This window comes from Stegostoma tigrinum, chromosome 6, assembly GCF_030684315.1.
Source record: "Stegostoma tigrinum isolate sSteTig4 chromosome 6, sSteTig4.hap1, whole genome shotgun sequence".
Lineage (NCBI taxonomy): Eukaryota > Metazoa > Chordata > Chondrichthyes > Orectolobiformes > Stegostomatidae > Stegostoma > Stegostoma tigrinum.
The window spans coordinates 108855128-108872224 of record NC_081359.1 but is presented as its reverse complement, the minus strand read 5'-3'; the positions used below and the strand labels follow the sequence as shown (position 1 = coordinate 108872224).

Sequence of the window (17097 nt, the reverse complement as noted above, 5' to 3'; positions counted from 1 at the left end):
AACCAAGGCAGGGTTTGTACAGTTACTGGTAGGGTCATGAGCAGTGTTGTCAAACAAACATACCTGCACCCCTAGGTTCATAGTTCCTCAAAAGTGGAGTCGCTGGTGGAGAGGATGGTGAAAAAGGCATTTGGCATGCTTGTCTTAATTGGTTAGAACATTGACTGGTGGAATTGGGATGTCATGTTGTGGCTGTACAGGATATTGTTGAGGCCATTTCTGGAATACTGTGCGCAATTCTAGTCACCTTTCTATGAGGAAGATGTTAAATTTGAGAGGATGGAGAAATTACAAGGATGGTGCCCGGACTGGAGTTACATGTAGAGGCTGAAGAGCCTGGGACCTTTTTTCCTTGGTGCGTCAGAGACTGAGGGGTGACTTTAATAGAGGGTTATAAAATCATGAAGGACATGGATGGGGTGAATGGCCAAGGTCTTTTCCCCAGGGTAGGGAAGTCCAAAACTAGAGGGCATAGGTTTAAGATGAGAGGGAAAAAATTTTAAAAGGACCTGAGGAGTAACTTTTTCATTTAGAGGTTGGTGGGCGTATGGAATGAGCTGCCAGGGGAAATAGAGGAGGCTGGTACAATTACAACATTTAAGAGGCATCTGGATGGGTATATGAATGGGAAGGGTTTGGAGAGCTGTGGGCCAAATGCTGGGAAATGGTCAGATTGGGATGTCGGGTTGGTGTGGATTAATTGGACCGAAGGGTTTGTTTCTGTGCTATACAACTTTATAACTAATGTTGTGCATTCTGATGTAGAGGCAGAAATCCTTATCACACTTCAAACAGAATTATAGCACCATAACCCTCAGGGCTATGAACTCAGAAAGTGGGATTAGACTGGACAGCTCCTTGTCACCAGATGCATGCACGGTGTGCTGAATGGCCTTCTTAGATACACATTTCCGTTGTTCTGTGAGTGTGGTATTCTCATTAAAGTCTCACTTCCTTCTGTTTGCCTGTTTACTGTAGGATGGAAACCCTGATAAACATGTGTGAGGTGTTTCTGCAAGAGATTGAGTCCTTTCCAAGGTAAGCAGTGCTGCAGTTTGAGAACTAAATTAAGCTTAATAAAAATGTAAATGGGGAAATAAAATGGTAATTTCCTCCTACCAGCCCCCGCCAAGACCACCTTGCTCTGTCTTGTTCAATCACTCTTGCCCCTACTCCTGTACTGACCTCTTTGACCAAATGATTTGGATGCCTGCCTTAACATTTGGGCCTAGTGTCAAAGATTTTTTTAATAATGGTCCTAAGAAGCTGGTTGGAGTGTTTTTGTGATGTTAAAAATTCTACCGAAATGCAGGTGATTATTCTAAAATGCAGGGGTCCTAATCACTGCCTTTCTGGGTTTTTTAGTCCTGCACTTGATCTGATTTTAAGATTTCCCCTCACCATTGCTCTCTAGACACACCCTTAGCTCCCTCCCCACAAACTCCTCATCACGTCCCTTTGTTTCAGCATTGCATTTTAATCATCCTTTTCCTCGTCACTTCCAGGTACTTTGCGACAGAACTGCACTATCTACAGGACAGCTTCATTGAGAAACTGCTGGAGGTTATGCCGAGACTGGTGGCCTGCAAGCCTGCGGAGATGGTGAAGATCCTTCAGACCACTCTACGGCACAGCAGCTTCCTCCTTCTCACCCTCCCAGAACAGGTTTGCATTCCTAGGACCTGGTGTTTACTTCTGGAAGGATAGAAGTTAAAGTAGAGACGTTATACTAAATTTGTATGAAATCTTGATTACAGTATAACATGCTAGTTGTGGAAAACATATGCACAGATGCAGGGAAGGGGTGTGAATTTGCTGACAGGATGCCAGAACTGGGCTTGTGAAGGTAACAGCTGAGGGATAAATAGGCTGGTTCTCTTTTCTCAGTCATGTCTTTTCTTGAGGATATGACTCATTGAGGCTTTCAAACTGCGAAAGATTTAGATAGAATAGACATTTAAAGGAACAAATCTGTGGACTGTGTGTATTGTCTACGGGATGCTGTGCAGATACTCAGCAAGGTTCCTTTAGCGGCATCTTCCCAGCCCATGACCTCTGCAAAGGACAGGGGTAGCAGATACATGGGAACACCACCCCCTGCAAGTTCCCCTCCAAGCCAATCACCATCCCGACTCAGAAATGTATTTGTCATTCTTTCACCGTCACTGGGTCAAAATTCTGGAATTCCCTCCCTCAGGGCATTTTGGGTCCACCTACAGCACATGGACTGCAGCGGTTCAAGAAGGCAGCTCACACCTACCTTCTCAAGGGGCAACAAGTCTTGGCTTCAACAGTGATGCCCACGTCCCATGAACACTTATTAAGAGAAAACCCAATCAGGAATTCAGAAGAAACATGTTCACCCAGACGGTGGTGTGAATGTGGAACTCTGTGCCACAGGGAGTGGTTTAAATGAGTCAGCGTTGATGTCCCCAAGAGAAAGCTGGATAAACACACAAGGGAGATAGGATTAGAACGGGCAAGAACAGAAACGGCTGGAAAACCTCAGCAGCTCTGGCAGCATCTGTGGAGAGAATGCAGAGGTGACGTTTTGAGTTCGGTATGACTTCTTCAGAACTCTACAGTTCTTTGTTTGATTTGAATATTAGGACTGAACTCAAGTAGAGATAAATTCCAGGGTGTGTCGGTTGGACAAAATTGCCTATGTCCTTGCTGGTTGGTGTTGCTGCCAAGACCAACGTTTATTGCCCTAGGATAGAGTGTCATCCTCAGCCTTTATGGAGGACAGTTAAGAGTCAACCACGTTGCTGTGGCTCTAGATCCAGACCAGGAAAGGATGACAGATTTCCTTCCCCAAAGGACATCAGTGATGCACATGGGTTTTTACAACATTGGATGATACTTGTCATGGTTGCTACTGGGTTTTAATTTCTCCAGCTCCTATGGTGGGATTTGAACCTGTGTTCCCAGTGCATTAGACCAGCGATGTGGATTACTTTTCCAGTGAGATTGACACTACATCAAAGTCTTGCCAACAAGTATCTGATATTACGTTTCCCTTAATTTTTGTCTCTGGGTGTGCAGACCTCTAAGGTCTGTATGTGGTGTTGACTTCTACTTTCATTTGTAGACACCAGTGTGTAACACACTGACCAGCACGCTTGGCCCTCTAAGCAGCCATGCTGCTTGGCAGGAACATTGATCCTATGTAATCTAATGTTTAAAAAGAAAATAAATGTGAGCAGTTGGGGTGAACCACAGCACTTTGGACTGAATATGACTGTTGGCCTTAAAACCTGCTCCAGGATGCTGCACAGAATCTGCAGGACGTGAATGTGATAGGCTAGGACAACCTCTTTCTAGGAAGATGAAGGCTAAAGAGTTGCCTGATACTCTTTTCGCCTTGTATGATATAGCAGTTGACATAATCTGGTATTATAAACTTCATTGTCTAGCTCAGAGCCAGTCCAAACTCCGTTAGTGTCACATTGGTTTGTAGGATAACTGTGGTCAGGTGGTGGCTGTTTATTCAGCACAGCAAACAAGGTCAGCATAGTGAAAGCTGGTAGTGCTGTGCAGTGTTAACAGTGTGCTGTACAGTCAGCAGCGTGGTCCAGGGAGGTGTTGAAATTAGCCTTGCAGCTATTGGGAAACAAGTGGGGATGTTTCAGACTGCACACATGCCATCAGAGAGGACGTATTGGTGGCCTTAAAGCACATTAAGGTGGATTAATCCCTTGGGTCTGATCAGGTCCTCTGGAAGGAGGAGGGCAAATGGGACAGGAACTGCAGCTGCTTCTCATACTGGACTAACACTTTTGTTTGGTAGGTTCACCGAGCCTCTGCGACAATCATTGAGCCAACAGGAGAGTCTGACAACCCTCTGAGATTCACCTCTGGCCTGGTGGTAGCGTTGGATGTTGATGCCACGCTACAGCATGTGCAGGATCCCCAGAACACTGTCAAGGTGCAGGTATGTGGCCAAAAAATCAATGGGGCATGCACTGTACCTATCAAGCAGTCGCGTACTTTATCTCCGCGGAATTCTCAACCCAGGAGGATGGTGGGGGCTCAGTTGCGGAGCAGTTACAGCAGTCATTAAATCTCTGAATATTGAGGGAATTGAGAGTTTTGATGGTTTTCAAATTTTCAGTGTACACTCGTCCACTTTTTGTGGGAGAGAGTTCCAGATTCTCACTCCCCTTAATGTGAGGAAGTGCTTCCTGACATCATGAGATTGATCTGGCAGGTAAGGTTGAAGATAATCCCAAGAGCTTTTATAGTTGTGTTAAGAGTGAAAAGGTGCCCAGGGAGAGAGTAGGTCCCCTTAAAGATCAGCATGGCTGTGTCTGTGTGGAGCCACAGGAGATGGGGGAGATTTATAATGAATTGTTCTCCGCAGAGTTTACTGAGGGAGAGAATCATGGCTGCTAAAGAAATAAGGGAAACAAGTGGGGATGTTTCAGACTGCACACATACCATCAGAGAGGACGTATTGGTGGCCTTAAAGCACATTAAGGTGGATTAATCCCTTGGGTCTGATCATGTCCATCCTTGGACACTGTGGGAGGCCAGGGAAGAAATTGCAGAGCCCTTGCAGAGATTTTTGCTTCATCTTTAGACACTGGTGAAGTTCCGGAAGACTGGAGGGTGGCTAATGGTGTTCTATTGTTTAAGAAGGGTAGCAAAGACAAGGCAGAGAACTACAGGCCACTGACCCTGACATCAGTGGTAGGCAAGTTATTGGAGAGGATACTGAGGGACAGGATCAACCAACATTTGGATAGTCAGGGTCTGATTAATAGGGATAGTCAACGTGGATTTGTGCACGGCAAGTCATGTCTGACAAATCCTATAGAGTTTTTCGAAGAGGTAACCAAGGGGTTGGATGAGGGTAGCGTAGTGGATGTTGTCTATGTGGACTTTAGTAAAGCTTTTGGCAAAGTTCCACATGGCAGGCTAATCATGAAGGTTAGGTTGCGTGGAAATCCAGCAAGAACTAGCTAATTGGATTCAAAATTGGCTTGATGGTGGGAAGCAGAGTGATGGTTGAAGGTTGTTTCTTGGACTAGAGGACTGTGACTAGTGGTGTGCCACAGGGGTCAGTGCTGTGCCCTTTGTTATTTATTATTCATATAAATGATCTGGATGTGAATGTACAAGGCATGATTAGTAAGTTTATGGATGATACAAAATTAGGAGGTATCGTTGGTGGGTGAGGAAGGTTATCAAAAATTGCAGATGGATCTTGATCAGGTGGGCAAGTGAACTGAGGATTGACAAATGCAATTCAATACAGATAAGCGTGAAGTGGTGCATTTTGGAAAGTCAAACTGAGGTAAGACTTGTGCAGTAAATGGTAAGGTCATGAGGAGTGTTCTGGAACAGAGGGAGCTAGGAATACAAGTATATAATTTGTTGAAAGCAGCGTCACAGGTGATAGGGTGGAGAAGCACGCATTTAGCATGTGGCCATCATCGGTCGAGGTATTGAATATAGGAGTTGGAACATTATGTAACAGTTATATAAATCATCGGTGAGGCCACACTTGGAGTATTGTGCACAGTTTTGGTCACCCTGTTGTAGGAAAGACATAGTTAAACTGGAAAGTGTGCAAAGATTTATGAGGAAGTTGCCAGGACTAGTAGGCCTGAGTTATAGAACATAGGACTTAGAAAAGTACAGCACAGTACAGGCCCTTTGGCCCACGATGTTGTGCCGTGGAATAATCCTAATCCAAAAATAAAATAACCTAACCTACATTCCCCTCAATTCACTGCCGTCCATGTGCATGTCCAGCAGTCGCTTAAATGTCACTAATGACTCCGCTTCCACGACTACCACTGGTAAACTATTCCATGCGCTCACAACTCTCTGGGTGAAGAACCTCCCTCTGACATCTCCTCTATTCCTTCCTCCTAACACCTTAAAACTATGACCCCTCGTGGCAGTCAATCCTGCCCTGGGGAAAAGTCTCTGGCTATCAACTCTATCCATGCCTCTCGTTACCTTGTACACCTCGATCAGGTCACCTCTCTTCCTCCTTCTCTCCAGAGAGAAAAGTCCGAGCTCAGTCAACCTCTCCCCGTAAGACAAGCCCTCCAGTCCAGGCAGCATCCTGGTAAACCTCCTTTGCACCGTCTCCAAAGCCTCCACATCTCTCCTATAATAGGGCAACCAGAACTGGACACAATATTCCAAGTGTGGTCTCACCAGGGTTTTGTAGAGCTGCAGCATAACCTCGCGGCTCTTAAACGCGATCCCCCTGTTAATGAAAGCCAAAAAACCATATGCTTTCTTAACAACCTCGTCCACCTGGGTGACAACTTTGAGGGAGCTATGCACTTGAACACCAAGATCCCGCTGTTCCTCCACACTGCCGAGAATCCTGCCTTTAATCTTATATTCAGCATTTAAATTCGACCTTCCAAAATGCATCACTTTGCATTTATCCAGATTGAACTCCATCTGTCATTTCTCAGCCTAGCTCTGCATTCTGTCAATGTCTTGCTGAAGCCTGCCATAGCCGTCGATACTGTCAATGGCACCTCCAACCTTTGTGTCCTCAGCAAACCTACTAACCCACCCCTCAACCTCCTCATCCAAGTCATTTATAAAAACTACAAAGAGCAGAGGCCCAAGAACAGAGCCCTGTGGGACACCACTCAGCACTGACCTCCAGGCAGAATACTTACCATCTACAACCACTCTCTGCCTCCTGTCAGCCAACCAATTCTGAATCCAGACAGCCAAATCACCCTGTGTCCCATACCTCCTGACTTTATGAATGAGCCTGCCGTGGGGAACCTTATCAAATGCCTTGCTGAAGTCCATGAACACCACATCCACTGCTCGACCCTCATCAACCTGTCTCTTGACTTCCTCAAAGAACTCAATAAGATTTGTAAGGCATGACCTTCCCCTCACAAAGCCATGCTGACTCCCTTTACTCACGCTAATATAGGGAGAGGTTGGCCAGGATTGGACTTTATTCCTTAGAATGTAGGACAATAAGAGGTGACCTTTATTGAGGTGTATAAACTCATGAGGGGCATAGATAGGATAAATGCATATCGTCTTTTTCCCAGGGATAGGTTTAAGGTGAGAGGGTATAGATTTAAGGAGGGCCTGAGGGGCAGCCTCTTCACGTGGAGAGTGGTGAGTATGGGCTGCTGGAGCCAGTGGTTGAGGCAAGTAAAATAGCAACAAGTGAGCAGCATTTGGTTAGGTACTTGGATGAGAAGGGTTTAGAGGAATATAGACCAAATGCAGGCAATTGGAACCCACTACCAGGGTCACCTTGGGCCCAAGAGCCTCATTCCATGCTGTATTACTCTGAATCAACTCTATGACTGTATCAGCTTGATGCTTGAATAATCATCTTCAGGTTAATTCTCCACTATCCCACTTATATCCAGAAATCTAGCAATCTTTATCTTGAACATACTCAGGACTGAGCCTTCATAGCTCTCTGCGGTAGAGAATTCCAAAGATTCATCACTCTCTTGAATGAACAGATTCCTCCTCATCTCAGTTCTAAAAGGGTTACCTTTTGTTCTGATTGATAGTGTATCTCCTGGTTTTGGACTCAACAGACAGGGGAAACGTCCCAACAATATCTACCCTGTCACACTCTGTCAGAACTTCTACAAGTTCCAATGATGCCTCTGTCAGCAAAACTAGACATTACATGTCCAGTTTCTTCAATCTCTTCTCATCGTGATTTATTTTCTGTTTTGAAAATTTCTGTTGAATCTGCTTCCACTGATCTTTCCGGCAGATTGAAAAAGTTTGCTGGGTCAAAGAACAGGTCAACGCAAAAAAAAAACATTTTTCAGTTATCTCTAATCTGTTAAGGTGAGCCAAAAATTCTTCTGTCTCCTTGAATAGAGCAGGTGCAAACAGGCAGGTCTGTCAGGAGATCCACTGCAAACAAGGAACTGGGCAGCTATGTAACTGAAGTTGTCTCTGGTGTCACTTACAGATCATGTATCCGGATGGGCAGGCACACATCATCCACCCTAAGCCAGCTGATTTTCGCAAACCTGGGCCTGGAAGACACAGATTGATTACACAAGTCTATCTCTCTCACACAGCCTGGACAGGTAAACCTGTTTAGTGCTGAAATAACAAGAGCCTAGCATAACATAACTATAGAGATAACACAGTCTTTCGCAGCATCATAGGTGTTCAGGGACCAGAATAAATGTTTAAGGGGCGTACAAGGATAATACCAGAATTGGGAGATTATATCTGTTAAAAACAGAACGAGCTAGGGTACCTATTCTTTCAATGGATGTGGGCTTCACTGGGCAAAACTGGTGTTTGTTGACCATCACTTGACCCTTGAATTATGTGACTTATTTGGCAATTTCGTATCAGTGTTATAATACATCATCATTCATTTGAGTTTTGCTGGGTTAAAATCCTGGAATTCCTTCCCTAACAGTACTGTGGGTCTACCCACAGCACACAGACTGCATCAGTTTAAGAAAGCAGCTCACCACTACCTCAAAGGCAACTAGCAATGGGCAATAATTGCTGGCCCAGCCAGCAACACCCTCATACCATGAAGGAATTTTTAAAAAAATTAAGTTGGTCTAGTGAATTAAAGAAGGACAGGAGGCTTGTGTGGTACGTAACCACCAGCAGAAGCCTGTTTTGCCTGAAAGGCCTGTTTCTGTGATGTTTATCCTATGTCAAAGAATGGACACAGAACCAAAGCCAGAAATGTGAGGTGGGGGTGATTGGAAGCTTAGTTACATCTTTAAAAATTCTCTTGTGGGACAAGGGCGTTGCTGGCAGGGCCTGATGAGGGTGACCATGATACTGTCATCAATCGTTATTAAAAAGCATCTGGTTCAGAAGTGACTTCAAGGAAGGAAATCTGCCATCCTTACCTGGTCTGGCCTATCTGTGACTTCAGACCCACAGTAACGTAGGTATCTCTTAACTGTCCCCTAAAATAGTTAGGTTCAATGGCAGCGATGTCTACTTCCCATGAAAGAATAAGAAAAGCTCTGAAGGCACTGTGGCCAGCCATGAGATGGTATTGGAATGAGGCTTGTTGTGGAACGAGGTGTTGGTGCAAAAGGCACCAGGATCAGAAAAATGGAAACTTTAGGGGTTAGTTTGGGGTTTTATATTCCTGTACGGGATCTGAGTATCATTGGCCGGGCCAGCATTTATTACCCACCCAAATTCCCAAGTTACCCTTCTTTCAGATGGGCAGGATCTTAATGTGGGAACTCCGGATGCGCACACTGTAAACTCTGAGGAAGAGATTTGAAGATTTTGCACCCGATGTCATTTGCCCTCTGCTATTTTTCTGATTCAGTGCCCTCCTTTCTCAAAACGCTGATCCTCTGCTGAAATTTATTCAACCCACTATTCATGTCAAAGTCAAACAGTGATATAGATAACAGTTCACCCAAAATGTCCAGTGTTCCCTCTGGTCCCCTGTGCTGAAGGTGGTCTTTGAAACTCTGATGGGCTGGCCCAGTGGAGATGTTGCTCCCTTTGGAGCCCAGGCTGCTTTTGTGGCTCTGTGTGTGCGCATACACGTCTCTCAATACCCTTGATAACAACAACTTGTATCTGTAAAATGGTCCAAGACTCTTAGTAGGAACATTATCCAACAATTTGACAAATCAAATACATTAAACGATTTGGAGAATTTAACAAAGAATTATAGATGCTGGAAATCTGAAAATAAAACCAAAATTGCTGGAGAAATTTAGCAAATCTGGCAGCACCTGTGGAGAGGAAAAAAAAGAGTTAATGCTTTGACTATCGATAAAATTTTGTTGAACAAATATATTAAGGGACATTGGCCAAAGACACGTATATAAATTAGGCCACAGATCAGACATGAGATCATTGAATGATGGACAACATTCAGGGCTGAATGGCCTGCTGTTTTTTTCTGGGTTCCATGGGTGAGGAACTTAACTGAAGTAAACAGTTACATAGTTATGATTCCAGTGACCCCTCAGTTCTGAAGGAGAGTCACTAGACTTTAAACGTTAACTTTTGCTTTCTTTCTAAAGGTATTAGGAGAGATGGTCAAAAGCTTTGTCAAAAGTTTAAAGAAACAATTCAAGGAGAAAAGGGAGCCTCGGTGACCTTATTTTATTCCATCCTATCCCACAGAGCCTTGTCAAATTGAGGTGCAGCTGCTCCTGGCCTACAGTTCGAGTAGAAGCAGGACGTGCAGTTTGACTGCGGGCTCCAGGTCAGCCTGGAGCGACAGCCTGGATGGCTTGCCACAGACAGACAATATCATCGAGGGCACCATTAATCTCAGCAAACAAGTCAAGGTCTACCTGATGCCCAAACCAGCCAGGCGCTGAGGAGGAGCAGTGTCAGGGATACAAGAGAGAGAGGAATAAGACTCAGCTGAGCTGGATAAGGATGTTAAAAGACAAGCATGTGAACCAGCTGATGGGATCTGCTCAGTTTTGTTGTCCGGCCTTGAATCAAAACATTGGGAATCGGCAGGGATTGTAAGCTGGGAAAGCAGCCTCATTATTCAGACAGTCTAACTGGTAATTGGGAATGTCAGAATCAACTGGAATCAACAGACCCTGAGATAAATCTCATGCTGCCTGTTAAAGACTTTTTTTATTTTAGCTCTGCACTGTTTCAGGCACTGAACTGTTCAGGCAAAGGTAAATATGAGTGGCACATGACTCAGGAACTGTTAATTTTTGGGGTATGCGTAAGTCCTTTGCAACATGGAGTGACCCAGAAGTGAGTTTTGCTTGAGATTCGATTCTGAACTTGCTGGCCCACATGACAGTAGTCACAGCTGTACAACCCTACCTCTGTGTTTCACAGCAGAGCACAGCCCAGGGTCTAATCCCAGATCCTTTCTGAAGGCTGCAGCTTGGTATTGAATAAGCTGGGCCTCGCCTGTGGAGTCCATCGAAATGTAGTCTGAACCCCAAGCCCAGAGAGAACGGGGGTGGGGGAAGGAAATCATGCCAGGGTTCTAGCATCTGATCATCATCCAGTGACTGCCCACCACTGCCAGACACTCCAGGTTTGTGAGAATGAGACTGAGTCTAGCTGACTTGGTTCCCATGTGGAGTAGCCAGCTGGCACAAGTTGAGAGTTGACACCAAGATGGAATCTGGACAGGTAAATGTTTATGAAATCACGGCTGGGTGTAAACTAGTGCCTTACTTTCAAACAGAGTCTAGAGTTAGGGGGCAGGAACCCCTAATATCACTGCATCCACTGTGTTAACTCCAGAGTCTGCAAACCCACTGCCTGACACGCTAGTTCCGTGAGCTCCTGTGTATAATGCAGAGTGTTGGGAGCGGGACATACTTGCTGGATGTGGTTTTGGGAAGCTACTGGGGCAGGTAATCTTGTTTCAGTCCTCCATAGGAACGTGAGCTAGACACAGGCTATTCGGGCCATCAGGTCTACTCTACCATTCAATGGGATTGTGCCTCAGCTAGACTTCCCTACCTGCCTCCCAAAACCCTTGATGATCAAAAATCTATCAACTCAGTCACGAATATATTCAATGATACAGAAATTGCTGGGGAAGAGAATTCCAAATATGAAGGAAGAATTCCTCCATCTTGGGTGGGAGAGCTTTTTAAACAGTGGTAGATCTCCCCACAATTGGAAACATCCTGTGAGTGCCCACCCTGCAGAGCTATCTCAATCTTATGCTTCAATAATCTGCCAAATCTTTTACTGCCCAGTAATGGACTAGTTTGTGTATTACCCTGTGTAGACGTGTGGACTTGAGCTTCATTTTTCAAAATGTCGGGTGCCACTCTGAATAGTGTTTTTAAACTACTCTGTCATGGTGAGATCCTGAGTACGTATAAATCGAGGCAGAGACATTGGCCGATCCAGAGCACAGTGCGAAGTTGCCTTTAATGAACAAGTTTTATTTTTGTGGGTGCAGTTGGTACCTATTTCTTTTTAAACAAATAAATTGGAAATGGTTTTCACAGAAACTTTGTTCTTTGAGAGACTGAGAAACTTACTTCTCTGAGCTCCTAATTCCTGGAGATGGAAGCATGAGCACATGGAGGATACAGATGGAGTTAATGGAACTTAATTTGGGAATCTTAGCCAGTTCTAGATTCACCCACAAGAAGAAGCGTCTTCTGTACATCTAATCTGTCAAGACCCCTTTTATGTTTCAGTCCAATGTCGTTTTACTCTTGAACTCCAGTAAACTCCATTGGTTACAATTCTAGTCTGTCCGACCTTGCCTCATTAGGCACTCTCCCTCCTACATTTCCGCTGTTAGTTTGGTAAGCCTTCTCCAACCTGCTTTCAATGTATTTAATTCTTTCCTTAGATAAGATGACCAAGTCAGGAGTGTGATGAAATACTCTCCACTTTGTTTGCTGTTGGAGCTATGCTCATTCTCTCAAGGAGCTTAACACCATCTGGGACAAAGCAGCCGCTTGATTGGCACCACATCCATAAACATCCCACTCCCTCCACCAATGACACTTAGTAGCAGCAGTGTGTACTATCTACAAGATGCACTTCAGAAATTCACCAAAGATCCTCAGACAGCACCTTCCAAACCCATGAGCACTTCCATCTAGAAGGACAAGGGCAGCAGGTACATTGGAACACCACCTGCAGGCTGTCCTCCAAGCTACTCACCATCCAGACTGGCAAATATATTGCTGTTTGTTCACTGTCACTGGGCTAAAATCCTTGAATTACCTCCCTAACGGCATCATGGGCCAACCCACAGCAGGTGGACTGTTGTGGTTCAAGAAGGCAGCTCACTACCACCTTCTCAAGGGCAATTTGGGACAGGCAATGAATGCTGACCCAGCTAGAAACACCCACATCCCATGAATGAATATTTTTAAAAATTTGTACACCGTATTCCAGATGGGTCTTGTATAACTAAAACACAACCTGCTCCCTTTATATTCAATTCCCCCCACAAAAATGATAATCCATTAACTTTCCTAATTACTTGCTGCAGTTGCATACTAATCTTTTATGAGTCATTTGCTAGGACACCCAGATTCTTCTGCATCTCCAAGCTCGGCAATACGTTACCATTTAGACAATATACTTCTCTTTTATTCTCCCACCAAAGTGGACAACTTCACATTTTTACGTGTTCCCATTTGTTAGATCTTTGTCTGCTCACCTAACCCATCTGTACTCTGCTGTAGATGCTTTATGTTTTCTTCATATCTTTATGTCATCTACAAATCTGACAGCAATACCATCTGCCCTGTCGTCCAAGTCATTGCATAAAGTGAATACAATTGTGGCCCCAGCACTGGATCCTGCGGTACATCACTTGTTACATCTTGCTTACCTGAAAAAGGCCCATTTACCCCGAACCAAAGTGCTGCCCAACACCATAAGCTTTTATTTTCCACAATGACCTTTGAAATGCGACAAGAGGACACTTGACCAAAACTGCAGCAAAACTTCCCGATAAAAGCAAGAATAATTTTTCCAACAAAATGCTGTGAGTGCAAGGTGGCTATGTAATATGCTGTGCGCTGTCAGTATCCACATTTGGTTGCAGTACAGTCATTTGGTATGATGAATGGGGCAAGGGATCGGATTGTTGCCATTCATGGAATCATACAACATGAAACAGACTATTCAGTCCACCCAGTCTTTACAGAACCTTTGGAAATCTGAAATTGAAGCAGAAATGTCTGGGAATAGTCAACAGGCAAAGCAGCATCCGCGTAGAGAAAATCAGAGTTAGCATTTTAGGTTGATGACCTTTCATCAGAATTTAAGCTAGGTAGAAATGTAGAAGATTTTAAGCCAGTGAAAAGGAGCAGAAGAACAAAGGAAAAGATCTGTAGTAGGGCGGAGGACCGATAAGATTAAATATCGAAAGCCGCAAGGACGCAGATGTTGTAAAACAGGAAAAAAACAGAAGTTGCTGGAAAAGCTCAGCAAGTCTGGCAGCATCTGTGAAGGAAAGATCAAGAGTTAATGTTTCGGGCCCAGTGACCCTCCCTCAGAACTGAGGAAGTGTGGAGTTCTGAGGAAGCATCACTGGACCCAAAACGTTGACTCTTGGTTTTCTATTTTCTTCACAGATGCTGCTAGACCTGCTGAGCTTTTCCAGCAACTTCTGTTTCTGTTCCTTAAATAATGAAAGGTTTCATGATCCACTAGCCAAAGAGAGTTGGAATGGATGTTGTGAAGAAGCAAAGGTTTTGGCTTTAATGAGGTGTGAATTAGAAGATAAAAGATCTGGATGCTTGGGGAAGCTTGTCACGTGGAGGTACCACCTTTCTCCCAGGTTTTATCTGCTGTTCATGACTTCCACTGAGCAACTCAAGAAACCTCTCGTCATCATCCATTGTGGCATTCCTCTAGACCTCAACACTGAGTTTAACAACCTCAGTCATAACCATTGTTTTCATTGTGTCCTAAATGTTTGTTTCCCCTTTTGATTTATTTGTTTTGTCTTTTGTTTTCTCCTTTACCCTTTTGTGTGGCATTCAGATTCCCAGCATCCACAATATTTCGCTTTTAAAGATCAGGAGACATTTGGGCTGAAGTGAGCCATTCGGTCTCCTTTGCAATTCAGTGTGATCGTGGCTGATCCGATAATCCTCAATTCCACTTTCCTACCTCTTCCCAATAAGTCTTTATTCCCTTACTGATTAAAAATCTATCCATCTCAGCCTTGAACATACTTAATGATTCTGCCTTGACAGCCTTCTGTGATAAAAAATTTCACAGATTCACCACCCTCTGAAAGAAGAAATTCCTCACCATCTCTGATAAAAGAAAGAACTACAGATGCTGGAAATCTGAAAGAAAAACAGAAACTGCTGGAGAAAACTCAGCACGTCTGGCAGCAACTTCAGAACTGAAGTCAGATTTTGACAGACCTCCTGAGCTTTTTCCAGCAGTTACTGTTTTTGTTCCTGAGTTCATAGGCGTGAAGCTGGAAAAGCACTGCAGGTCAGACAGCAGAAGAGGGGCTGGAAAGTCAACATTTTGGGACAAAACCCTTTGGACGGACTGGGGGAGTCCTGACGAAGGTTTTCAGCCAAAACGTTGATATTCCTGCTCCTCTGATGTCCCCTAAACTGCTGTACTTTTCCAGCTTCATGCCTATAGACTCTGGTTTCTAACATCTGCAATCCTTATTGTCTCTGCTTTTGCTCTTCTTCATATCTTGTCTTAAATGGGCAACTCTTACTCTGAGATGATGTCCTCTGGTCCTAGAGTCTCCCATAACGGAACACAATTTTTCTGCAACCACCCTATCAAATCCCCCAGAAATCTTGTATGTTTTTATAAGTATTGTGCTAAGGCAGCTCAATTAGGCATATTCTGGATTCAGTTCTTTTGTTTGTGAGTGTCATTTTGCTCTTCCTAATTGTCCTTATCCGTTAACTGTAACAAGTGAAATAAGAACCGAATGAAATGCAGATGCTGTAAATCAGGAACTAAAACAGAAGTTGCTGGAAAAGCTCAGCAGGTCTGGCAGCATTTGTGAAGAAAAAATCAGAGTTAACTTTTCGGGTCCGGTTACTCTCAGAATGTTCTGAGGGTCACCGGACCCTTCCTCAGAAGATTCTGAGAGTAACTGGACCCGAAACATTAACTCTGATTTATTCTCCACAGATGCTGCCAGACCTGTTACCAAGCACTTTAGCCTACAGATGGTGACAGACCTATTGAGTTGAATCAGCACTTTCCACTTTAATCTCAGATTCCCATCATCCATAGATTTTTTTTTCCATTTTATTTTCATTCTCTACAAAAGTTGGTCACATACAAAGATGTATTATTCAGTGTATTTAAAAAGTTCAGGATACAAAGGCGTTGAATGACTGTAAGAAACTGTTATATAAACACCAGACGCTGTTTTGATGCAGCATCAATCTGTGCAACAGAGAGAGAACAGCAGGGTGAAGCATGTTTTCACGAATGGAAGATGTTTTTTTAATCTATAAAATGTTTTCTTGGGGAATCAGGCAGTCTTAGTGTGGCTGGGTTGTAGAAGAATGAGGGAATCTAGTCAAAATGTATAAAATACTGAAAGAACTAGACAGACTGGATATAGCGATAATGCTTCCCCCTAGCCAGGGACCCAGAACAAGGAGTCACCATCTGAGGTTACATGGTAGGCCATTTCGGACTGAGATGAGGAAATACTTCTTCACTCTGTGGGTGGTCGACCTGTGAAACTGTCTACCATTTGAGGCTGTGGAGTTTTATATTTAAGAAAGAAATTGATTTCTTGATACTGAATATGTCAGTGGGTATGGCAAGTGAATGGGTGTATGGCTTTGAGATATTGGATCAACCAATGAACACGGAATGGCACAGCAGGACTGATGGGCTAAATGGCCTACTCTTGAACCTATTTTATATGTTTCCTCCTTTAAGACACTCCCGAAAGTTGATCTCATTAACCAAGCATTTGGCTACTTAGCCCGCTTGATAAGAAATTTAATTCGTGGTTAATTTATCCCAGCTTATCCTAGAGTTCAAAACAAATGTCCTGCGCTGGGAAAACATGTTCAGGACTTGATCCTTTAGAAAGATCATAAGATGTAGATGTAGAAGAAGGTCATCAAACCATCTAATCTGCTGTACTATTCAATGAGATCATTGAATGATTTGATCATTCTCAACTTGACTTTTCTGTCCTTGCCCCGTAACCGTTGATTCCCTTACTAATTAAAAACGTCTGTCTATTTAAACCTTGAATATACTTAATGACCTGTAGAAGCCCTTTGCAGTTAACTGTAACTGAAATCATTGGAGTAGACAAGAGACACACTCTAACAGGCTATATGTGAGTATCTGTGCTATGCACAGCAAGGTTCATAGGCCCGACATCCCCCAGTGATCAAATCAAACATGTTCTTTCAGCTGTTCACAATGGGCAGAATGCAAACCATAATTAACCAGCCTACATCAAAACCCAAAACAAAATGTCTATGACTCGGTATAATTCCACACTTGGGCAGCATTTGCTTAATGATCCAAGTGACTAATAGTTATTACAATGACTGCTTTAAGATTATCTGTCAAGCTCATAATATGGCTCATTTACACACATAAGGAGTGACATAAGTAGGGAGCTGTTCTTTGCAAACAAAGGGAATATGAAGCCTTCAGTTTTTGTTT

General features: G+C 43.8%; 1 protein-coding gene across 3 annotated transcripts in view; it reads left to right on the top strand.

Moving 5' to 3' along the window:
- The window catches only part of ints4 (integrator complex subunit 4), a 60106-nt gene extending 48164 nt beyond the window's left edge, over positions 1–11942 (top strand). For 2 of the 3 annotated variants that reach the window (XM_048533136.2, XM_048533135.2), the window contains exons 19-23: positions 979–1038; positions 1506–1665; positions 3791–3934; positions 7946–8066; positions 10114–11942. In XM_048533136.2, the coding sequence (XP_048389093.1) occupies positions 979–1038; positions 1506–1665; positions 3791–3934; positions 7946–8066; positions 10114–10313 (685 nt within the window). In that variant the 3' untranslated portion in view covers positions 10314–11942. The remainder of the gene's footprint in view (positions 1–978; positions 1039–1505; positions 1666–3790; positions 3935–7945; positions 8067–10113) is intronic. The other variant, XM_048533137.2, reaches the window with a different exon arrangement.
- Positions 11943–17097: the final 5155 nt, after the last annotated feature.